The sequence below is a fragment of the Neomonachus schauinslandi genome, chromosome 6 (genome assembly GCF_002201575.2).
Source record: "Neomonachus schauinslandi chromosome 6, ASM220157v2, whole genome shotgun sequence".
Taxonomy (NCBI): domain Eukaryota; kingdom Metazoa; phylum Chordata; class Mammalia; order Carnivora; family Phocidae; genus Neomonachus; species Neomonachus schauinslandi.
The window spans coordinates 52,892,703-52,918,003 of record NC_058408.1 but is presented as its reverse complement, the minus strand read 5'-3'; the positions used below and the strand labels follow the sequence as shown (position 1 = coordinate 52,918,003).

General features: G+C 36.8%; 1 protein-coding gene across 1 annotated transcript in view; it reads right to left on the bottom strand.

The window, feature by feature from the left end:
* Positions 1-25,301, bottom strand: part of SLC9C2 (solute carrier family 9 member C2 (putative)) — a 100,629-nt gene that overhangs the window by 34,709 nt on the left and 40,619 nt on the right. Inside the window, exons 11-17 of the mRNA XM_021682868.1 lie at positions 23,740-23,906; positions 23,061-23,165; positions 7,117-7,214; positions 6,061-6,180; positions 4,720-4,918; positions 3,603-3,791; positions 1,195-1,344 (exon numbers count right to left, since the gene is read on the bottom strand). Coding sequence (XP_021538543.1) covers positions 1,195-1,344; positions 3,603-3,791; positions 4,720-4,918; positions 6,061-6,180; positions 7,117-7,214; positions 23,061-23,165; positions 23,740-23,906 — 1,028 coding nt within the window. The remainder of the gene's footprint in view (positions 1-1,194; positions 1,345-3,602; positions 3,792-4,719; positions 4,919-6,060; positions 6,181-7,116; positions 7,215-23,060; positions 23,166-23,739; positions 23,907-25,301) is intronic.

Here is a 25,301-nt window from a genome sequence, read left to right as displayed (position 1 = left end):
CAGCTCAGGTCCTGATCCCAGGGTCCTGGGATCGAGTCCTACATCAGGCTCCTTGCTCAGCAGGGAGCCTGTTTTTCCCTCAGCGTTCCATGCTCACTCTCTCTCTCTCTCTCTCTCTCTGACAAATAAATAAAATCTTTAAAAAAAAAAAAAAGAAGAATGGTTACTCTGGGGCTGTCTCTGGGAAGCCATAGCGTGGAGGGCAGGGAGGGATACTTTTACTTCTTGAATTTTATTACTTTCAAGTTGTAAAATTCTGCATGATTATTCTCTTACCATCTTTTCTGCGTTCTCTCCTCTCTACATATATATATTTGGATTCAAAGACCTTACCCTTCAGGCCATGCAGAGCCACTGAATATTCTTTTTTCTTTTTTTTAAAGTAGGCTCCACATCCAGCATGGAGCCCAACTCAGGCTTGAACTCACAACCCTGAGATCAAGACTCAGCTTAAGCAACTGAGCTGCCCAGGTGCCCCGCTACTGAATATTCTTAAGCAGAAAGTCACATGTGGAACTTGAAACATTACTCTACTAGTTTGCAGAGGGTCCTGGGTGGACAGCCTGGCATGAGGGAACCAAGTCAGGAGGTGATTCACTCCATCTTCGAGTGCCTAGTATGCTCACATCCTCATCTCCCATTTGGTACCTACTTCATGCTGCCTGGAAATAAGGAGGGTCTTGAATGATCAAATAAATAGATAAATAAATAAATACATACATACATACATACATACATACATACATACATACATACTACTACTACTCAGCCATTCTTCAGCACCAGCATTTCGAGTTTTCAACGTCAAATCTTTCTTCTCTTTCCCTCTCTCTTTCTCTCCACTTCAAACCTACCCTTTCATTGAAGACTCGTGAGTTTTGATTCCTGCACGAAGCCTTTTCCAACTTGCCCTACCCTTTAGAGAGTGTTACAAAGGCAGACGAATCTCTCGTCTGCATCCAGAAAAAAAAAATGAAGGGTAGATTTTCCTCTGTGAAGATCATAAACAAGTTTGATAAAGACATCTGACATTTAAAGAGCAAAGACTGTCCTCTGCAGCACCTCTTATAACATAATAAGCAATTGAAGCCCCTTCACTTGCCACAATTTATCTGTTGGATCAAATACAAGTAGAAGTAGTCTTAAAAGATATGACTACACTCAAGTGATTGTTTTCCCAATCTTGTCTCTCACCTGATATATTGATTCTCGGCTGGAAATTTGTTTTATTAAAAATTTGGTATCCTCTTGACTTTTGACATAACCTTTTGTAATACTATACATCAAGCGGAGGCGCTTTTTGATCTGCACATCTACAATATTTATCAGTAGTGGGATTATTATCTGGAACAATGAAGAGAAAAAAAGTGTGAAAATTTGATGAGGAAAAGCACCCTTGAAGGCAGGTGTTCTCAAAGTGTCATCTTGGGGAGCAGTGACATTACCCAGAGACTTGTTAGAAATGCACATTCTCAGATACTTCTTAGCTCTAAATTTCTCAAATCATAAGCTGAGGCAAGACAGTGTCGTGACTAAAGAAAATGGGATTTTAAATATAAACCCTCCGAGGTTCAAGTGCGAGCTCTCCTATTCACCAGTTCTATGACTTGAGCAAGTTACTTGTGACCTTGAGGATTCTGTCTCCTCATCTGTAAAATGAGGGTAGTAATACTTAAGTACCCGAAGTCCAACGGAGCAGCCCCTCACAACCAATACAGTCAATCACAGAGACAGAATCAGGTCAGAATGCAGGGTAGATGGTGAGGAGCCAGGTCACAGAGGAGGAAGGTGAGAAGAGCAAAATAACATCATAGCAAAGGAATTACAAGGGCAGAGAAAGAAGAGATTTTTAGCTGCTCTTATGCTCTTTGGCCAGAGGGAGAGATAGTAAAGAGGATTTTTACAAAGTGTTATTCCATAATGCACTGACACCCCCTGAGCTGTTCCTAAGAGGATCTAAGGTAAAAATCTCCAATATTCCTCCAAGTTCTCCAATATAGGCTTCTTTTGAAAGCCACATTGTACTGAGGCAGGCTATTAGAGCACCTGACTTTATATGTGGTAACACCTACTTCACAGGGCTATTGCAATAATTTAATTAGATAATATATGTAAAGTGCTCTGCACAGTTCCTGGAACATCGTAAGTGCTCAATAGAAAAAGTTAATCCTGATTATATTAATTCCTTGAGTATACTTCATGGAGATTTGTCAAAGTGTGCTGGACAGAGGCAGCAACTGGTTCACGCTCTGAATAGAGTTGACTTCCACAATAACACATCTTTAAATCTGTACTTCCCTCAGAGAGACATTTCACAAAGTATTACTTCTACAATAATCATTTTACCTTCATCTGCATCCAATCTCTGTATAAAAACTGATTACCTAAGGAAGCTTCTCCTTTCCATTTTAAGACTTAGACTCATGCTGCATATCCTGATTTCTAGTGTACTTTGTGCTATGGTGGGGTTGTACCTTATGTAGACACTCGGCTCTAAGCTCGTAAAGCAAAAATCACAAATAATCAAAATTACCCCTTAAAGCAGGGTTTATGTATACAACTCTGCATAGTAACGCTTTTGAACACCAAAGCTTGGTAACAATGATATAGAATCAAGGAAAGAACAGACAATAAAGTCTAAAAGTACAAGTCTGAGCATTCAAAGAATTCTGCCTTTAAGATGACTACTAAATTTCATGGAGAATGGGAATAGTTGGAGGATTCTAATGAATCCCTTTTGTCACCAGAGTTTTCAGCAGTTGTTTTTTTTTTTTTAACATTAATCCTTCATAACTTCAACACATACCAATAAACTTGTTTGACATAATAAGAATTAAAGAACTCAAAAAAAATGGAGTGGCAAATGAAATCATCTAAAGCTCCCAAGTTAAAAGCTTATATAAGACAACTTCTTTGGAAAGAAAGACAGGAAGTTTAAGAGCTGAGACTGGAAATCTGAAAATCTACCTTCAGAATCAAAACCAGAGGCATGGAGAGAAGGAATAGTAGCTGCTACAGAGACTGAAGGACACAGCAAAATTAAGTTCCATAGGCAGTATGCTATATAAAAATGGCTTGTAGAGAAAATATTTTCATGCTTCTGCACAGTTAGGCCTTTATGAGCAAATTTTACTAAAGCCTAGAAAACTTGTTTCTGGGTCACCATGGTTCAAGTGGCACCAACATTTTCATTCTTTCACTCAACAAATATTTGATTAAGAACTTACTATATGCTAGGCACCATTCTAGAGCCGTAGGTTACATCAGTGACCAATACAAAATCCCTAACTCATGGAGAGTACATGCAACGTACAGTACAAAGGTATCAAGTGCTATGAGGAAAAACTAAACCTGAAGCAGGTCGGGGAGGGGGCGTCAGGAAGATGTGATGGGAAACTGGTATGTGTGGGGGGACCACACAGGGTGATCAGGGAAGGCATTCTCTGCAAGAAGGTGAGAGGGTGAACCAGGCAGACTCCTGTAGAGAAAGCATTCCAGAAAAGACAGCTCCTTCTCTTGTTTCCTTCAAAATAATGAGGTTTCTTAACACATTTAACAGTGTAGAAAAAAAAAACCGAATATTCAGAAGTGTGATGTTTTACCTTGATGAAAGGAATAAACCTGATTATTCTGAAATATCCTAGTATTACTGTAATCTGAATAAGGACGAAGTTGTCTGGTCTCAATTTGACAAAGTATATACAAAAGATATCAATGATTCCAAGAAGCACGATAAGAAAGTCCAAAGTATTCCAATATTGATGAAAATATTTCCTTTTCAAAATTACTATCTATTTAGAAAACAAACAGAATGTACATTATTTCATAGCACTATACAGTGATGGGGGAGGGGATGGGTCTTCAAAATTAACAATTCAGTCCTCAACTACAAATGAGTTGTAATCCAAAAGTTGAGTTTTAAGTTATTCATTTGGAGTTCCAAACAAATATTTTTAATCTCCAACATCAAAATCATAATTTGATTCAAAATATATATAATCTATAATGAAATTGAAATGCCAAAAGCAAGCAGTTAAAAATAACAGTAAAGAGAGTCATTGCAACACTATTAATAATAAAGTATGAAAACAGTAATGCTGACAAATCATCTTCGAAGTATTTATCCTAAAAAGTAGTTCTTGGGACTCCTGGGTGGCTCAGTAAGTTAAGTGTCTGCCTTCGGCTCAGGTCATGATCCCAGGGTCCTGGGATCGAGTCCCACATCAGCCTCCTTGCTCAGCAGGGAGCCTGCTTCTCCCCTTGCCTGCCACTCCCCCTGCTTGTGTTCTCCCTCTCCCTCTCTCTCTGACAAATAAATAAATAAAATCTAAAAAAATAATTAATTAATTTAGGTCTCATGACAAGAACCTAGCAAACCAATTTGGGTTTATTCACTTATTTGCTTTTTGCACCATTATAGAGAGTATTTGAGGGAAACAACCATTTGTATTTTCCATCTGGATTTCCATTTCTCTTGCATGTCATTGGGATTCTCTCCACTTTTATGATACTCATCTTACTTGATATCCAAGACCATGACTATTCTACTGATTAAATTATTAAACTCAGAAAATTCAAAAAAGATTACTAAAATTCCAGGATCCTATGAACTATTACAGCAAATGGCTTCTAGTATCAAATTATTTCAATATGACAGAAATAGATTCAAAGATATCTGAATTGTTCTTTTCATTGGATACATTTTATTTTAAACAGTACCTTCAGTGCTGATCGAAATATGTATAAAAATACAAAATAGTTGTTTACTGATATAAGTGCTGACACATTTAACTCTCTTGCCATTGGCCATAGATGCATTATAACAGGATAAATGTACATTACTGTTATAACATGTCCTGCATATTCAAATTCTTCTGAAAATACCACGTGATATACAAAAAGCAGAAATTTATTATTCCTGGGGAAAAAAGAGATCAATAAAATGTTAGATCACTTCAAAAACATAACAATTGAGATCTGAAGTTCAACATTTGTTTTAACAAATCATTAATTTGAAGAAGAGTATAAAAATATAAAATAAATAAGCAGAAACCTAAAGCATACTTTCTGTACATAATCATCATGGAGAAAGATAAAAATATAGCTCTTATTAATCTATATCAGGATGGGGAGCACTTTTTAAAATCAAGTCTAATAGTACATAGGAAACAAGGCAAAGATTCATTCATCAAAAGCAAGAAACAAGTAAATATAGAGAAAAATATCAGCATCACTTAAAAGTAAGAACAGGAAACATATTCTATTCAGGAATTACCATGACATATATATTTTTTAAATTTTTCCAATCCATCCTAAGTAGAGCCTAACAAAAAGTAGTTATCTAGATATATGTCAAAACCCTAGGGTTTTAATTCCTTCTATTTCTCTTCAAACTTAATACATGGAAAAAAGTTTAAAAATTATCAGGATTTGTTATGAAAGGTATGTCAACACTCAAAATTTAGTAGCATGAATTTTTCTGATATTTCTCATTTTTATATCTTTTGTTAATAGAAAAACCTTGTCTTGTCTTCCTGCTCTAAGTTCACAACTTATGATAAAACAAAGAGTTTACACAAGTTAAGTAAATCTGTATCTTGTGATATTTTGGAAGATTGGTTACAGGTATTATTAAGGCCATGTTGTATTTTTCCTAGTTATGGACATTAACAGAATCACCCCATGGCACAGATGAAATTGAGAGGAAAATGTAGGCCATGAGTTTGATATTTCTCTCCCCTGCTCAATGTTATACCCAGAAGAATATGAAAGCAGTCCAGTTTGTAATATGACCCTAAGACATGGCAATTGCCACTTAAAGAGTCCAAATATGACCAGTCCTGTTTCTTCTTCCTACCCACTCTCTAATAGAGGTATCAACAAAGTTGCTTAAACAGAATGAAGAGAAGCAAGTGCTCTGCTCCTTCACCACTTGATCAATAAGAGTTGACCATAATATTAGTTAATTTTTTAATAAGGAAAATCAATTTACTCAATGTTGACAATGTGGAAAAGGTCGTATTATTAAGTATATTGCTATTAAAGGTTTACAATACCTACCCATACATAATAAGAGATGCCTTATCTTTATGATATTCCAAGAAAGCTAACATGTTTTTAAACTTCATAAGCCAACTTCTAGCTCTTACATAAGTTGAAACATCATAAATACTCATGAATCTAACAGAGAAAAATAGACATATATGTTAAAATAAAAATAAAGTGCTATACTTTGGGGTAATATAAAAAGGGAAAGTTTATTAAAAATGCTCTGTCCTGAGCCTCTGTATCCATCCACCTACCCACCCACGGTCAGGTACAGGAAACCCCTGCTGCCTCTGTCCCTGGAACCATTCTTGACTTGAGGTAGAACATAATTAAAGCTTCTCCAGACCAATTCTTTGGGGTTCAGAATCAAGCTCCCCTTTGTCATGCCTCGCCTAGCTCCAGCCTCACCAAGGCCCTGAAGGCCCTACCCTTCCCAAACTTTAGGAACTGATATTAGATCTCCCAGATAGATTACCAGACTGTTGAAATGTTAACTATCACCTGGCAGGATTTCCTATCATTGTTGCCCCCACAAGCTTTGTCTTGGATCATCCATTAATGAATGCTTGCCAGGACTATGACCAGATATAGACATATCTCCAAGATACTTGAACTTTTCCTATCAAATTTAATTGCACTGCCAAGGTCCATCAGTTGGGTCAATTCCTTCAAGGCTTGCTCCACCTGACTAATGGCAGGCTCCAGGCTTCCCTACCTACCTTTATCCAGTAACTTAGTAAACATGATACAAAGAAAAGATAAATATAATAGTATATGAAATTACATAGGTTCTCTTTCATGGCTCCCCTAGTCTCTTATTTAATTACACTATAGTCAGATATTCCTCCAGAATCTCCTATTGACACCAAAGTTATGAACCTTCAGTGGGAAAAAATGTAAACAAGTAAAATAAGAAGTAGATGGATATATGGATGGATAGACAGATAGATGAAGATAGGTGAGAGAAATAGACTGATCAATCTGGACATTTAACTCTCAGTTTGATTTTTTTTTTACCATATACCCATTTGATTTTGGAAATAACAATTTAAGAAGTATTATACTTACTTTCCTTGGATGGGGCAATAGGTTTTGGTTGCACCAATTAATATCCGGGCTGCCTCTACACTGAGGATTCCATCATTACACTGTTTTTCAAAGCTACTCTAAACATACAATTTTAAATAAACATTACAAAGGACCAAACATAATATAATATAATATATTCTGCTTTACCTTTACATAGCCCTCACTATTAGTACTGAATTCATTATAGGAAAGTATACTTTTACCAGAAAAATCCTGTAGCAGCAAAAAAATTCATTCAATTTAAATATTTACTGAATATTCATTTTTTTGCAAAGTACTATCCTGGATGCAAGAAAAGATACCAAGTTTCCTAGCTTCAGAAACTCAAAACCTATACAAGTCAGAGTTTTCTTTAGTAATATAAACAGCATCATAGCATCATCTTTCTGCAGCAGGATAGTGCAAAGTATTAATTCAAAGGTTAACTAATCATCTCAACCTCTTAAAGAACTACCAAGAGAGAAAAGTAAATTGTGTTCTTTTTTTTCCCTTTTTGCTAGGTTTATTGTGATATAACTGACATGTAACATTGTGTAAGTTTAAGGTGTACAATGTGATGATTTGATACACTCATATATATTGCAAAATGGTTACAACGGTAAGATTAGTTAACTCATCCATTATCTCACATAATTACAACTTTTTGTGCGTGATTGTGTGTGATTTAAGATCCACTCTCTTAGTAACTTTCAAGTATATAATATAGAATTGTTATAGTCACCGTGCTGTATATTAGAGCCCCAGAATTTATTCATCTTATAACTGGAAGTTTGTACACTTTGGTTAACATCGCCTCCATTTCCCTTACCACCCAATCCCTGGAAACCACCATTTCACTCTGTTTCTATGAGTTTGACTTTCTTTTTTTTTTAGATTCCACACATAAGTGAAATCATACAATATTTGTCTTTCTCTGTCTGACTTATTTTACCTAGCATAATGTCCTCAAATCACAAATGACTGTTCTGTGGTTAAATAACATTCCATTAGATTGATAGATGATAGATGATAGATAGATGATAGATAGATAACATTTTCTTTATTCATCCATCAGTGGACACTTAGGTTGTTTCCATGTCTTGACTATTGTGAATAATGCTGAAAGAAACATGGGAGTAGAGAGATCTCCTTGAGATCCTATTATCATTTCCTTCTGACGTATACCAGTGGGGTTGCTAGAATATATGATAGTTCTAGCTTTAATTTTTTGAGGAATCTTTATATCATTTTCTGTAGTGACTGTATCAATTTACATTCCCACCAACAGTGCACAAGAGTTCCCTTTTCTCCACATCTTAGCCAACATATATCTCTTGTGTTTTGGGGGATAGTCATTCTAACAGATGTGATGTGATATCTCATTATACTTTTTTTTTCAAGTTATTTTAGTCACCTGGTGGTCATCACAAGTGCATTCCTTTATCCCCATCACCTATTGCATTCATCTCCCTACCCACCTCCCCTCAGTTTGTTCTCTATAGTTCTGTTTCTTGGTTTGTCTCTATCTCTCTATATTTTCCCTTGGTTTATTTCTTAAATTCCATATATGAGTGAAATTATATGGTATTTGTTTTTCTCTGACTCACTTGCTTCATTTATCATTATACTCTCCAGCTCTATCCATGTCGTTGCAGTATTATACCACTTCTTTATCCATTCATCAATCGATGGACACTTGGGCTGCTTCCATATCTTGGCTATTATAAATAATGCTGCTATAAACATAGGGGTGCATGTATCCCTTTAAATTAGGGGTTTTGTATTCTTTGGGTAAATACCCAGTAGTGTGATTCCTGGATCAGAGGGTGGTTCTATTTTAACTTTTGAGGAACCTCCATACTGTTTTCCACAATGGCCACACCAGTTTGCATGCCCACCAACAGTGCAAGAGTGTTCCCCTTTCTCCACATCCTCACCAATACCTGTTGTTTCTTGTCTTGATTTTAGCCATTCTGACAGGTGTGAGGTGATATTTCTCTGTAGTTTTGATTTGCATTTTCCTGATGATCAGTGATGATGAACATCTTTTCATGTGTCTGTTTGCCATCTGCATGTCTTGTTTGGAGAGGTGTCTGTTCATGTCTTCTGCCCATTTTTTAATTGGATTATTTGTTTTTTGGGGTGTTGAGTTTTATGAGTCCTTTATATATCTTGGATATTAACCCTTTATCAGATATGTCATTTGCAATATATTTTTTTCTATTCCATAGGTTGTCATTATAGTTTTGATTAGCATTTCCCTGATGATTAGTTACATTGAGTACCTCTACATGTGGTTGGCCATTTGTATGTCTTCTTTGGAAAAGTGTCTATTCAGGTCCTCTGCCTATTTTTAATCAGATTATTTGGGTTTTTTTCTATAGACTTTTATGAGTTTCTTATATTTTTTGGATATTAACCTCTTATCTGACATAAGGTTTGCAAATAATTTCTCCCATTCTATAGGTTGCCTTATCATTTTATTGATTATTTTACTGTTCAGAAACCTTTTTAGTTGCAGTTGCTTCTATTGCTTGTGTCTTGGGTAATATATTAAAAAACTGGTTGTCAAGACCAATGTCAAGGAGCTTTTTCTTTGTGTTTTCTTATAAGAGTTTTATGGTTTCAGTCTTATATCTAAATCTTTAATCCATTTTGAGTTAATTTTGTGAGTGGTATAAGATAGAGGCCCAATTTCATTCTTTTGCATGTGAATCCCCAGTTTTCCCACAATTTATTGAAAACACTAACTTTTCCTCATTGGTATTTTTCACTCTCTTGTCAAATATTAGTTGACCATACATGCATGGGTTTATTTTGGGTGTCTCAATTCTGTTCTGTTGGTCTATGTGTCCGTTTTTATGCCAGTACTATACTGTTTTGGTTACTATAGCTTTGTAGTATAGTTTGAAATCAGGAAGTGTGATGCCTCCAGCTTTGTTCTTTCTCAAACTTGCTTTGGCTATTCAGGTTCTTTTGTGGTTTTATACACATTTTTGGATTGTTTATTCTATTTTTGTGAAAAGGGCCATCGGTATTTTGATAGAGATTGCATTGAATCTATAATGGCTAAGTAATATAGGCGTTTTGACAATATTAATGTTTCTGATCCATGAACATATCTTTCCACTTATTTGTGTCTTTTTCAATAACTTTCATCAGTGTTGTATAGTTTTCATTGTACAGATCTTTCACCTCCTTGGTTAAATTTATTTCTAAGAATTTTATTGATTTTAATGCTATTGTAAATGGCATTATTTTCTTTAATTCTATATCACAGAATTCCTTGTTAATGTATTTAAATACAAATGATATTTTTATGTTGATTTTGTATTCTGCAAATTTACTGAATTCGTTTATTAGTTTTAACAGTTTTTTGGTGGACTCCTTAGGGTTTTCTTTTTTTTTTTTAAGATTTTGTTCATTTATTTGAGAAAGAGAGAGAGTGAGAGATCATGAGTGGGGGAGGGGCAAAAGGAGAGGGAGAAGCAGACTCCCCACTGAGCAGGGAGCCCAATGCGGGGCTCCAACTCAGGACACTGGGATTCTGGCCTGAGCCAAAGGCAGCTGTTTAACCAACTGAGCCACCCAGGTGCCCCTTATGGTTTTCTATATGTAAGATCATGTCATGTGCAAACAGAGACAGTTTTACTCTTTCCTGTCTGATTTGGATGCCTTTTCTTCCTTCCTTCCTTCCTTCCTTCCTTCCTTTCTTTCTTCTTCTTTCTTCTTTCTTTCTTTTTGCCTGTTTTCTCTGACTAGGACTTTTAGTACTATGTTGAATAGGCATGGTAAGAGTGGGCATCCTTGTCTTGTTCTTCATCTTGGAAGAAAGCTTTCAACTTTTCACCATTGTGTATGATGTTAGCTGTGGGTTTGTTGCATATGGTCTTCATTATACTGAGGTATGTTTCTTCTATACACAATTTGCTGAGAGTTTTTATGATGAAAGGATGTGGAATTTTGTTAAAAGCTTTTTCTGCATCTATTGAGAAAATCATATTATTTTTATCTTTCATTCTACCAATGTGGTGTTTGACTGAATTGTGGATATTGAACCATCCTTGCATCCCAGGGATAAATCCCACTTTATCATGGTTCATGATCCTTTTAATGTGCTGTTGAATTTCATTTGCTAGTATTGTGTTGAGAATGTTTGCATCTGTATTTTTCAACAGTATTGATTTGTATTTATCTTTTCTGGTAGTGTCCTTATCTGGCTTTTGGGTATCAGGATAATGTTAACCTCATAAAATGAGTTTGGGAGTGTTCCCTTCTTTCAATTTTTTGAAAGACTTTGAGAAGGACTGGCATAAATTTCTTCTTTAAAACGTTGGGTAGGGGGGCGCCTGGGTGGCTCAGTCATTAAGCGTCTGCCTTCAGCTCAGGTCATGATCCCAGGGTCCTGGGATCGAGCCCCGCATCAGGCTCCCTGCTCCATGGGGAGCCTGCTTCTCCCTCTCCCACTGCCCCTGCTTGTGTTCCCGCTCTCGCTGTGTCTCTCTCTCTCTGTCAAAATAAATAAATAAAATCTTAAAAAAAAAAAAGTTTGGTAGGGGCGCCTGGGTGGCTCAGTTGTTTAAGCATCCAACTCTTGATTTCGGCTCAGGTCATGATCTCAGGGTCATGAAATTAAGCCCCACATCAGGCTCCATGTTCAGCAGGGAATCTGCTTGAGATTCTCTCCCTCTCCCACTGCCCTTCCCCCTCCTCACTCTCTCTAAAATAAATAAATAAAAATCTTTTAAAAAAATGTTTGTTAGAGTTCACAGTGAAACCATCTGGTCCTGTGCTTTTCTTTGTGGGGAAGTTTTTATTTTTTTATTATTATTTAAATTTGAGTCAGTTAACATATAGTGTAGTATTAGTTTCAGGAGTAGAATTTAGTGATTCATCAGTTGCATATAACACCTAGTGCTCATCCCAACAAGTGTCCTCCTTAATGCCCATCACCCATTTTTTCCATCCCCTCACCCACCTCCCCTCCAGCAACCCTGTTTGTTCTCTATAGTTAAATGTTTTATGATTGCCTCCCTCTCTGTTTTTATCTTATTTTTCCTTCCCTTCCCCTATGTTCATCTGTTTGGTTTCTTAAACTCCACATATGAGTAAAATCATGTATTTGTCATTCTCTGACTAACTTATTTTGCTTAGCATAATACATTCTAGTACCATCCACATCATTGCAAATGGCAAGATTTCATTCTATTTGATGGCTGAGTAATATTCCATTGTATATAAATACTACATTTCTTTATCCATTCATCAGTTGATGGACATCTGGGCTCTTTCCATAATTTAGCTATTGTGGACATGGCTGCTATAAACATTGGAGTGCAGGTGCACCTTCAAATCAGCATTTTTGTATCCTCTGGATGAATACTTAGTAGTGCAATTGCTGCATCTAGGGTAGTTCTATATATTTTTTTTAAGATTTTATTTATTTATTTGACAGAGAGACACAGCAAGAGAGGGAACACAAGCAGGGGGAGAGGGAGAGGGAGAAGCAGGCTTCCCACTGAGCAGGGAGCCCAATGCAGTGCTCGATCCCAGAACCCTGGGATCCTGACCTGAGCCGAAGGCAGATGCTTAACTACTGAGCCAACCAGGCACCCCTAGGGTAGTTCTATTTTTAACTTTTTGAGGAACCTCCCTACTGTTTTCCAGAGTGGCTGCGCCAGTTTGCATTCCCACCAACAGTGTAAGAGGGTTCCCCTTTCTCTGCATCCTTGCCAACATCTGTCATTTCCTAAGTTGTTAATTCTAACCATTCTGACAGGTGTGAGGTGGTATCTCATTGTGGTTTTAATTTGTATTTCCCTGATGATGAGTGATGTTGAGCATTTTTTCATGTGTCTCTTAGCCATCTGAATGTCTTCTTTGGAAAAATATCTGTTCATATCTTCTGCCCATTTCTTAACTGGATTATTTATTTGGGTTGTGTTGATTTTGATGAGTTCTTTATATATTTTGGATACTAATCCTTTATCAGATATGTCATTTGCAAATATCTCCTCCCATTCTGTCTGTTGCCTTTAGTTTTGTTGATTATTTCCCTCACTGTGCAGAAACTTTTTATGTTGATGAGGTCCCAATAGTTTGCTTTTGTCTCCCTTGCCTCTGGTGATGTGTCTAGTAAGAAGTTGCTACGGCCAAAGTCAAAGAGGTTTCTGCCTGTGTTCTCCTTTAGGATTTTGATAGTTTCCTTTCTCACATTTAGGTCTTTCATCCATTTTGAAGTTATTTTTGTGTAGGGTGTAAGAACGTGGTCCAGTTTCATTCTTTTGCATGTTGCTGTCCAGTTTTCCCAAAACCATTTGTTGAAGACAGTCTTTTTTCCATTGGATATTCTTTCCTGCTTTGTTGAAGATTGGCTGACCATAGAGCTGTGGGTCCATTTCTGGGCTCTCTATTCTCTTCCATTGATCTATGTGTCTGTTTTGTGCCAGTACCATGCTGTCTTGATTATCACAGCTTTGTAATACAGCTTGATGTCTGGGGTTGTGATGCCTCCCACTTTGCTTTTCTTTTTCAACATTATTTTGACTATTCAGGGTCTTTTGTAGTTACATACAAATTTTAGGATTGTTTGTTCTAGTTCTGTGAAAAATGCTAGTGTTATTTTAATTGGGATTTTGATTGGGATTGCATTGAATGTGTAGATTGCTTTGGGTAGTATAGACATTTTAACAATATTCTTCCAATCTATGAGCATGGAATGCTTTCCCATTTCTTTGTGTCTTCCTCAATTTCTTTCATAAGTTTTCTATAGTTTTCAGAGTATAGATCTTTTCCCTCTTTGGTTTTTTTTTTTCTAGGTATCTTATGGTTTTGGGTGCAATTGTAAATGGAATTGATTTCTTGATTTCTCTTTCTGCTGTTTTATTATTGGTGTATAGTAGACAATAGATTTCTGTAGGTTGATTTTATATCCTGTGACTTTGTTGAATTCATGCATGAGTTCTAGCAATTTTTTGGTGGAATCTTTCTAGTTTTCTACATAGAGTATCATGTTGTCTGCAAAGAGTGAAAGTTTGACTTCTTCCTTGCCAATTTGGATGACTTTCATTTGTTTTTGTTGTCTGATTTCTGAAGCAAGGACTTCCAGTACTATGTTGAACAACAGTGGTGAGAATGGACATCCCTGTCATGTTCCTGACCTTAGGGGAAAAGTTCTCAGTTTTTCCCATTAAGGATGACTTAGCTGTGAGTCTCTTGTATATGGCCTTTATGATGTTATGTTCCTTCTATCCCTACTTTCTTCAGGGTTTTTATTAAGAAAGGATGCTGTAGGGGCATCTAGGTGGCTCAATCAGTTAAGCATCTGCCTTCAGCTCAGGTCATGATCTCACGGTCCTGGGATCGAGTCCCACATCAGGCTCCCTGCTCAGCAGGGAGCCTGCTTCTCCCTCTCCCTCTGGTGCTCCCCCACTCCTTGTACTCTCTCACTCAAGCTCTCTCAAATAAATAAATGAATAAATAAATAAAATCTTAAAAAAAAAAAAGGAAAGAAAGAAGGGGTGCCTCGGTAGCTCAGTCATTAAGCGTCTGCCCAGGGTCCTGGGATCGAGCCCTGCAACGGGCTCCCTGCTCAGCAGGAGGCCTACTTATCCCTCTCCCACTCCCCCTGCTTTTGTTCCCTCTCTCGCTGTCTCTCTCTCTGTCAAATAAATAAATAAATTCTTTAAAAAAATAAAAATAAAAAAAGAAAGGATGCTGTATTTTGTGAAATGCTTTTTCTGCATCTATTAAGAGGATCCTGGGAAGTTTGTGTTATTAATTCAATCTCCTTACTGATTATTGGTCAGCTGAGATTTTCTACTTTTTTTATGATTCAGTCTTGGTAGATTCTAAATTTCTAGGAATTTATCTATTTCTTCTAAGTTATCTAATTCTTTGACTTATAATTGTTCATTGTAACCTTACAATCATTTTATTTCCATGGTGTCAGTTTGTATTGTCTCCACTTTTTTATAATTTTGTTTGAGTTCTCATTCTTTATTGGTTATTCTAGCTTAAGGTTTGCCAATTTTTGCTTATATTTTCAAAAAACCAACTCTTAGTTTCATTGATTTTTTTTCTACTGTCTTTCTAGTCTCTATTTCATGTATTATTTCCTTCTTTCTGCTAAATTTAGGCCCATGAAAATGGGCCTGAAGAATAAATTGTTATTTTTCCTAATTTCTTGATGTGTACTTAGGTTATTTCAGATCTTCCTTTTTTCTTAATGTAGGCATTTATCACTATAAATTTCCCTCTTAAAACTGCTTTGCAGCATCCCATAGGTTTTGATACATTGTGTTTTCATTTTCATTTGTCAAGATATTTTCTGATTTCCCTTTTGATTTCTTCCTTGACCCATTGGTTGTTCAGGAGTGTGTTGTCTAATTTCCATGCATTTATGAATTTTTCTGTTTTCTTCCTGTTATTGATTTCTAGTTTTATGCCATTTATACCATTTTATACCATTGATTTCTAGTTTTATGCCATCTTTATAATGATATAAAGAAAAGATACTTGATATAATTTCAATCTTCTTAGATTTGGTAAGGCTTGCTTTGTGACCCAATATATGATCTATCCTGGAGAATGTTCCATGTGAACTTGAGAAGAATATGTATTTTGGTGTGTTGAATGAAATGTTCTGTATATGTTTGTCAGTCTATTTGATCTGTAAGTATTATTCAGATCCACTGTTTCCTTGTTAATTTTCTGTTTGTATTATCTAACCAATGTTAAAAGTGGGATGTTGAGGTCCCTTACTATAATTTTCTTGCTATCTATTTCTCCCTTCAGTTCTGTTAATATTTGTTTTAAATATTTAGGTGCTCCAGTGCTAGGCATTTATATTTACAGATGTTATATCTTCTTGATATATTTGTACCTTTACCACTGTATAGTGACCTTCTTTGTCTCTTGTGACCAATTTTGCCTTAAAGTCTATTTTTTTTTAAAGATTTTATTTATTTATTTGACAGAGAGACACAGCGAGAGAGGGAACACAAGCAGGGGGGTAGTGGGAGAGGGAGAAGCAGGCTTCCCACTGAGCAGGGAGCCTGATGCATGGCTCAATCCCAGGACCCTGGGATCATGACCTGAGTCGAAGGCAGATGCTTAACGACTGAGCCACCCAGGCACCCCTTGCCTTAAAGTCTATTTTAACTGATATAAATATAGGCACTCCTGCTCTCTTTTGGTTACCATTTGCATGGGATCTTTTTTCTAAACCTTCACTTTCAGCCTATGTGTGTCCTTAAAGTGAGTCTCTTGTAGGCAGCATATTGTTGGATTTGGGTTTTTTAAATCCATTCATCCATTCTGTATTTTGATTGGAGAATTTAAGCTTTCACATTTAAAGTAATTATTGATAGATAAGGACTTATTGCCATTTTGTTCATTGTTTTCTGACTGTTTCTTTAGTTCCTTTGTTCCCTTTTTCTTCTCTAAATGGCTTCCTTTGTGATTTATTTTTTGTAGTAGTATGCTTTAATTCCTTTCTCTTTATCTTTCATCTACTATATGTTTTTTCTTTGTGATTACCATGAGGCTTCTATAAAACATCTTATAAATATAAGTAGACTGTATTCTTGTGTCAACCACCCAACAAAATTCAGGAGAAAAATCACACCTTTTAGGTGCCACTAATATTAAAGATTAAAGTTACTTCCTAAGACTACTGCCTAAACTTACTTCCTCAGTGCTGACCAGGTACTCTTGCTTACCCATTGTTTATAAATGTTTCCAACCTCCACTACAGTTAGCACATTTTCTCAAGTTTTACAATTGTAGGGATGATAGTCACTACAGGAAAACAGGGAATTCATTCTACTTATTTTTTGAGGTAATAGTCATCTATTTACCAGCTCCTTTTCCAGGAAATAGGAAAATGGTCCACCCATAATTTATGGGTAGATAAAGCATATGAACTCTGAAGCTACATTCTTAAGGGTAGAAAGGCAATGGCCAGGCTATCCTTATTCCAAGGGCCACTGAGGCAGTTAATAGATATCTCCATTTTATAAGCTTTCCTGATAGCCCTGGGAGACACTCACTATAAGAGAAGGTATGTCCCAGAGTTCAGTTCTGAAGCATATATATAATTATTACACCTATAGTATTTCCAGCCCTGCCCATCCAGAAATAGGTTTGGCTCAAGAAAACTATGATTTGGGAATTTTTAAATTAAGTTTGTTTATTGAATGTCTACTCAGTTCCAAGCCCCATGCCAAGGCACTGCAGATGTAATCCAAGGCTTGAGTTCATAGCCTCATGAAGGAATGGGAAAACTAGACAAATAGACCTGTAAAACAGGGTAGGAAATGTGAAAGGATAATAGTAACCACAGGGCAACTAATTAAACTTGATGTGGGGTAGGGTCAGAAAAAACTTCCTGAAAGAGATGACACCTCAATTGAGTTTTAAAGATGAGCATAATTATCCAAATGAAGAATGGAGATGGGGGGAGCAGAGTGGAGAAGGAGGTGAGCAGAGAGGGGCATCATCAGTGCATGCACAGAGATGAGAAACAGCATGGTGAGTGCAGTAAAGGACAAGTTCTGGGGCAGAGAATGGTGACAGAATCAGAGAAACAGGTAGGGGACAGATTACAAAAGACCTTGTACTTATATATAGACTTGATATCATAGGTAAACTCTTCCTGGAAGGTAATAAGCTAATCCTGTGGAATACTACTTGAATCACCCCCCCGCTCCCGCACCCCGCTGCCAAATAAATATGCTTTGTAAGGAAGTGGGAGAGGGGATATTCAATATTCCCTCTTAGAGAGTCTCAGTGCATATCAGTATGTTAAAAATTCTGAGATATTCTACAAGAAGGGGTTCCATAAGAAACCAGTTTAACTTTGTTTAAACTAGCATTTCCCAAACAAACTTGAGCATGGAAACCTTTTTTGTTGTTATGCAATCCCTATTAACATTCTGTGGAGCAAGTGTTCTTTGGAACTCACTTTGGAAAATGCTGTAGGACCCGAGGGGCCATTTTAAGCAGGAAAGTGGTATAGTCCTCTTTGTCTTTTAGATAAGTCACCGTGGTTTGATAATCGAAATATTAGAGGTAGGAAGATCAGTTGAAGGTTATTATTTAGGCAAGAGGTTATAATGTCCTAAATTAATAGACACAAGAATGGAAAGGGGTATATTTGACAAGTATTTAGAAGGTAAGATTGATAAAGCTTGGAAAAGGAGGGAGAAAGAGGATTGATCTGAGTGATCACAGGAGTAATGAGCCCATTCACTGAGACCAGGAATACAAGAACAGGTTTTAGATGAGTTCAGTGGGGATTTAGGTACCAGTGATATATCTAAGAGATGTCTAACCACAGTTGAATTTATGAGTCTAAAGGCATGGTACTGAGAGTTTTGGAAGGAAGAATACAGATTTGAGGAGCATCCATAGAGAGCATTAAAATTATGAGTGCAGCTGAGAACAAGGACAGAGAGATTATAAGGTAAGAATGATGGAGAGAGTTAACTCTTCTAAGGAAAACTAACATTAAAGAGATAAAAAGAAAAAGAGGAGTTCATGGAAGAGACCAAAAAGGAAAGGGGTCACAAGAATAGGAGGAATGCCAGTAGAGGGCACTCTCAGAAAAGCCATTAAAAGACAGCATGGAGAAGGGGGAGCCTGGGTGGCTCAGATTGTTAAGCATCTGACTCTTGATTTTGGCTCAAGTCATGATCTCAGGGTCATGGAATTGAACCCCATGTCAGGCTCCATGCTCAGTGGGGAGTCTGCATGAGGATTCTCTCCCTCTCCCTCTGCCCCTCACCCTACTCACATTCTCCCTCCCTCTCTCTCTCTCTCTCTCAAATAAATCTTAAAAAAAAAAAAAGACAACATGGAGGGGTGCCTGGATGGCTTAGTTGGTTAAGTGTGGGACTCTTGATCTCAGCTCAGGTCTGATCTCAAGGTCATGAGTTCAAGCCCCTTGCTGGGCTCCACACTAAGTGTGGAGCCTACTAAAAAAAAAAAAAAGACAACATGGGAGTGGGTCACTACATGGAATTGTTAGTTTAAAAAAAGCAAATGTGGTAGGTCATGATGACAATGGCCCCAATGTATCCATGCCTTCCTGCGTCCATGCCCCCTTGCAACTGACATTGCTGCTTCTCCCAAGAAAGGGAGTCTACCTCTTCACTCATTGACTCTGGGCTAGCTTTGTGATTTACTTTAACTCATTGAATGGGAGTAAAAATTATTCAAATTCCAGAACCTAGGATTTAGAGGCCTCGCAGCTTCTCCTCTTACCCTGTTGGAATCCAGAGTCCACCATGCTGAGAAGAAGCCCAGTCCACTCTACCAGAAAATAGAAGGCCATATGGAAGACAACCAAAGTACTCTGAAAGACAACTAGCATCAACTGCCAAATCTGTGAATGAGGACATTCTGGACCCTCTAGTCCCACTGAACTATGAGATGACCACAGACACATGAATGCTCCCAGCCAAGACTGATGACAGAATCATCCAGATTGCTAACCCACAGAACTATGAGAAATAATAAGCCATTGTTTTAAGCCAGTAAATTTTGGGCTAGTTTGACATACAGCAAAGGTTAACCAAAACAGAGATCAGTACCAATTGTGCAGAGCCTCCATAAAAAGGGGTAAAACATGTGACATTAGCTTTGGGAGTTGGGGGTGAGCAGAGTCAGAGAGCAGTGCAAAAACTGTTTTAAGGGGCAGAAGGGAGGCAGCCGTGCTAATGAAGAGGCCCCACAATGGGCAATACTGTCACCTGAGGCCACTTGGAAGGTGGAAAATGTGCCCAGTGAACTTGGCTACTAAGAATATTTCTAGATATCTAATATTCTAGAAATACTAAAACTATCAACTGTTTAAGCTACTTATGATAAAGCATGGGAAGAGAGAGAGAGAAACCAAGGAGAAGCAGTTTACTCTGCAGCAGAATTTAGAGAAAATCTAGAGTCCGTGATTTGCCAGGTTGCCAACTAAACTTGTTTCTCATCTGCAGTCTCTCCAGCTGGCAAAAGATCTAAAAGTAAAGATCAAATCTAGAGTGCTGACAGTAAAATATGGCCTTGGGTTCAAGATCAAATCAAGGGTGTGCCTGAAGACTCTTTGTGAAGTCCACTGAAAGATTAAAGCCGGCACGCACACTGTCTTCTCAAGCAGACAAAAGGTTTTCTCGGGCTCTTATCTTCAGACATGTGGCCCGTCTGAAACGGAATTGTGGAGTAGACTCTAATCAGATTGATTGAAAACACACATGTTTTTAAGGAAATTGTACCAGGTTGGACTAAAAAAGACAGAAATTATTCTAAATGAATAGAAACATCCCAAGTTTCTACTGACAGAAATCAGGCTGAAAAGGCCAGTCAGCTACAAACATAGATTATTTCCTATGGAAATGTAAAGAATAAGGTGCTCTGGTGCATATTCCCAGCTGGATTTCAGAATTGCCATGGGCCAGTGATTAATAAGCATTTCCTGTTATTCCCCTTCTTGAACAGAAGTGTCTGTTGATTGGCGCTAAATGTTGGGGAGTGGGGTGGAGGACAGATAACTTGTTTCTTAGTTCATAGCTCTCCAGATCAAGAGGAATAATACTTAAAGAGATGCAATCAAGGAGCCTCAGCATACCTAGACCAAATGCAGATCATGAGATACTGGACTTTGAGTCTGATACCATAATAAGATGAAGCTTGGTATGTGTGTGTGGTGGTGGAGGTCTTAGAAAGGGATAAGTGTATTTTGTTTATAGGAGGGATATAAATATTTATGGCCAGCGAGCACACTGTGACATATTAAATATGGTTACATCCTAAATTTGTTTTCCTTTTCTTCTTTTTTTTTTTTTCTTTTATCTATATGAGAAGATGGATGTTAGTGAAAACTACCATGGTAATTATTTCACAATATATGTAAATCAAACCATCATTCTGTATGCATTACACTTATACAGTAATGTAAGTCAATTATTACTCAAAGTAAAACTGGGTGGGGGGAAGCATCCAAGAAAAAACAAACAAACAAAAATATGGTCACAAATTCTTTGCATCTCTTACCATTGAGAGGTTGGCTCTATTGCCCCAACCTTTGAATTAACATGGCCTTTTTTACAAGTCTGTTAGTAGGGTACCGACTCCTGGCTGCATGCCTCAGTTTATTTTTATGTGGCCTCTCATTCTTCAGAGGCAAGCCAGTTTCCTCACATGATAATCACAGGTTGGTATTCAAAGTAGAAGAAGGTGGAAGCTATAAATCTTCTCAAAGCATAGGCTCTATGCTTTGCTCTAACATTCCCAAAGTCACTTTGAAACATTTTATTGGTCAAAACAAGACATAGGAACAGCCCAAATTCAATGAGACAGGGGTAGCAGGGAGGGATATATGCACCGCCTCTTAATAGGAGGCTCTACAAAAAATTTGTGACCACACTGTACTGCCCTGGGTAAGAAACTTTCAAACTCTGAGAATATTTTAAATTAAGTTTAGAAATGCTTGAAAAAGGAAAATATAGTATTAATATGTTTGTATTAAGGAGAAATATGTTCTTCAACAAAAAAAATAAAAGAGAAGAAAGAATTTATAGGTTAAAAGAGACTTAAAGGGCATATCCATTAATTACAATGTAATTGGAATTATACAAATACAAATACAAATTCAATTTTAAAAATACAAACTGTGAGGGGCGCCTGGGTGGCTCAGTCGGTAAAGGGTCCGACTCTTGATTTTGGCTCAGGGTCATGATCTCAGGGTTGTGAGATCCAGCCCCATGTTGGGCTCCATGCTCAGTGGGGAGTCTACAAGAGAATCTCTCTCTCCCTCTCCCTCTGCCCCTCCCCCCCTTGCGCTTGCTCTCTCTCTCTCTCTCTCAAAAACAAATAAATAAATCTTTAAATATATGTATGTAAACTGTGAAAATACACATTGATCACATTGAGACAATTGGAAATTTGATTACTGACTTGATATTTGATGTTATTAAGGAACTATTATTAATTTTAGGTACAATATTAATATTTACTATGTTTTTTAAAAGGGTTTAAAATTTTGAAATACATACTGAAGTATTTACAGATGAAATAATCTGATATCTGGGATTTGTTTCAAAATAATATGGAAGGAAGAATAGTGAATGAGGCTGCAGATGGGGCAAGATTAGTCATGTTGGTTTTTAAGGCTGGGTGATGGGTACATAGGGACTCATTACAGTGTTATATCTACTTTTGTATATGTTAAAAATTCTTCATAATTAAGTTTTAAAATAAAATTTTAAAAAATGGACTCTGGGCATAATGAATATATGGGCATATTTTTGTGTACTTGTAATATTGAATAAAATTTGTCCTATTAGATTATAACCCCAATGTAAAATACACAATTTGATAAGTTGATTTAAACTTGATTTTACCTAGGATTCTTCCTTATTTTTAATATAAGTTATATAATATATAATAATATATATTTATTTATTTAAAAGTACAATCTTCCTTATATTAAAACATTTAATCTTAAATCTTAAATATTTTAAGAGAATTTTTGATTCACTAGTTTTATTTTAATGTATTAGATTTGCAAGAGTTAAAAAAGCACTTTAGAGAATTTTATATAAAAAAACTCAAATACATTAAATTTATAAAAGCAGTTTCAAATATTTGAAGATGTTTAGTTAAATAAGTACATAAATGGAACCAAATACTATTCAAAGACCCCTCAAAAGTCAACTGCTAAAAACTACTAGACCTAGAAACAGAATAATAAGATTTGTGACTTGAACTTAAAGCCTAAGACATTTATTGTTATTTTTTAACTTTAATAAAGCAAACTTTAATAACCAATACACTATCAAAAGGTGAAAAAATATTTTTTCTAGTCACCTGAAAGCCTTATGTAAGAAATAAGAGCATTGCAAGAATTAAAAATAAATAAATAGAAAGCAGATTATGTGAACTGTACCAACCATTTGTATTATAGCTACATGCAATCTGGCTTCTTCTATTAAAACTTCTTCTGTTGGGGACTCCTCCTCCTTTTTGTTATCATGTGAAACATGATAAGGATCAGACTAAGTTTGAAAACATAAGGAGATAAAGTTAAAAATAAGCTAAAATATATAGGAGCTGCTAAACACATCACTCAACAATGATTCCAATAACTCAAATCAGAATTGCTAAAATGAAGGGCTATGTATAACTGGGTTTGCTCTCTGTATGAGAAATCTTGCTTTTAATTGTGGTAAAGTAACAATTCATGTGGGGAGATTTGCAAGTCAGATTCTCCCCCAAACCTGTCTATGCTTGACTGCTCTCTGAAACAACCTGTGTTTTCTGCTTTTTATAATAACTCCTCAAATGGTTGGAAACATGAGCTTGGCAGAGGCCATTCACAGTTACTAAATCAGCCAGTGGGTAAAAACCAATTCTCCTACATTTGGCAAATAAAGCCAGATAACCAAGACCTTCTCTTTAGAGAGAATTCAAAGTCTTTTCACCAAGATAGCAAAGCTAGTAAGTATATCCCCTGTCCTTAGTTTTCTGACATTTCATTAGCAGGATCAAGTTTTTTATAATAAACTAAAGCAGGAGAGGCAGACCCAGGAGAAAAGGAGGACTATTTTTTTTTTCCAGGTATCAACTCACAGGAATGTTGTATTCAATCTTTGTTTTTTCTTCTACTAAGGTCCAATTAACATTTGTCAAAATTTTTTCTGTTTTGAACAGTGTTATTGTGTTCTGTATTATCTCCTGAATGTGCTTAATGGCATTTTGCATGGCCATTTGCCTTGGGAGGGAAATAGCACACAAACCTGTGACCAAAAAAAAAAAAGCAAGGATCTTAATAGAATACAGTGAAAACTGCAAGAAGAGGCAAAATCCTGCAAGGTGTAGTGAAATCTTGCTGTAGTGAATCACCTGCACAGCCAAACCATAGTGCTTGGAGCAAGGACAACCTTTGGTCCAAAATTTCCCAGAAAATTACCCAACTATCTGTTTCTTCTGGCTGCAGAGCTCAACTTTATCTGACTCAACTGCTAAGGAATGCTTTATTCATTTCCTTTCATTCCTGTTAGCTAGAGACGTGACTTGCTTCTTCAAGGTCCCCAATCAGTATTTCTCAAGGTGTAGGAAACTACTCCTGTCTTCTACAGGTTGGAAGGCTGCCTATTAAGCTATGCGAATTCCTTGGCTCCACCTCTTACCTAGAGAAATCAGCTTGGCCTAGGAATTTGCATTTGAACAAGTTCTCCAACTGAATCTTATAAAAATTTTTAAAATTTGAAATATAAAGTTCACTACAATAGAGATCCCTCAAATTTAGTATATCTGTTTCCTGGCCAGCAAATCTACATGTTCCAAAAATTGTAGCCATTTGTATCTTCTTGAGGTATGAATTTGAAGTTATAGCTGTGAGGCTCACTCACCAAAAAGAATTTATTTTTTTTTAAGATTCTATTTATTCATTCCACAGAGAGAGAGAGAGCACAAGCAGGGGAAGCAGCAGGCAGAGGGAGGGAGAAGCAGGCTCCCCATTGAGCAGGGAGCCTGATGCGGGGCTTGATCCCAGGATCTGGGATCATGACCTGAGCCAAGGCAGACGCTTAATCAAAAGAGCCACCTAGGTGCCCCCCAAAGGAATTTAATTAGTGAATGAACTTAGTCTGCTCACTTGGAATTCCATCTCAATAAAATTGTTCTCTCTTCATAATTGCACATGAAAGGTCTCATAAAGAGTTAAAATGAGTTCTAAATGTTTAGCTTAACTTTACTTCATTCTCTACAGGACACTGTGTGTAATGATGGTATTTGAAATTTTCAGGATTCCAAAGGTCTGGAAGCATATCCCTCTTGATTTACTGTGGTCCAGAGCAAAGATACATTTGACTGTAGGCTGAAGTTAGAAGTTGTCAGCTTTAGATTAAAAATTCCCATGGCTGAGACCACACAGAAGAAATTTTTTCTCATTTGCCTAGTTATATCCTACCCATATGATGGAGCACCTGCCACTTTCCAGTTGCTGTGGGGAAACATGAGTGTATGTGGCCACTTGGTGGCACCAATACATTTGAATGAACTCTCTGTGTTTAAGATGATCCTGGAAGAGTATGAGAAAGGAATCTCTTAAAGCCTTAGACTAGACAGAAGTAGTTGGTTTGAAACTCTTACTGATAAAACTCAACTCTGTCAAGTATTAAATATGTGCC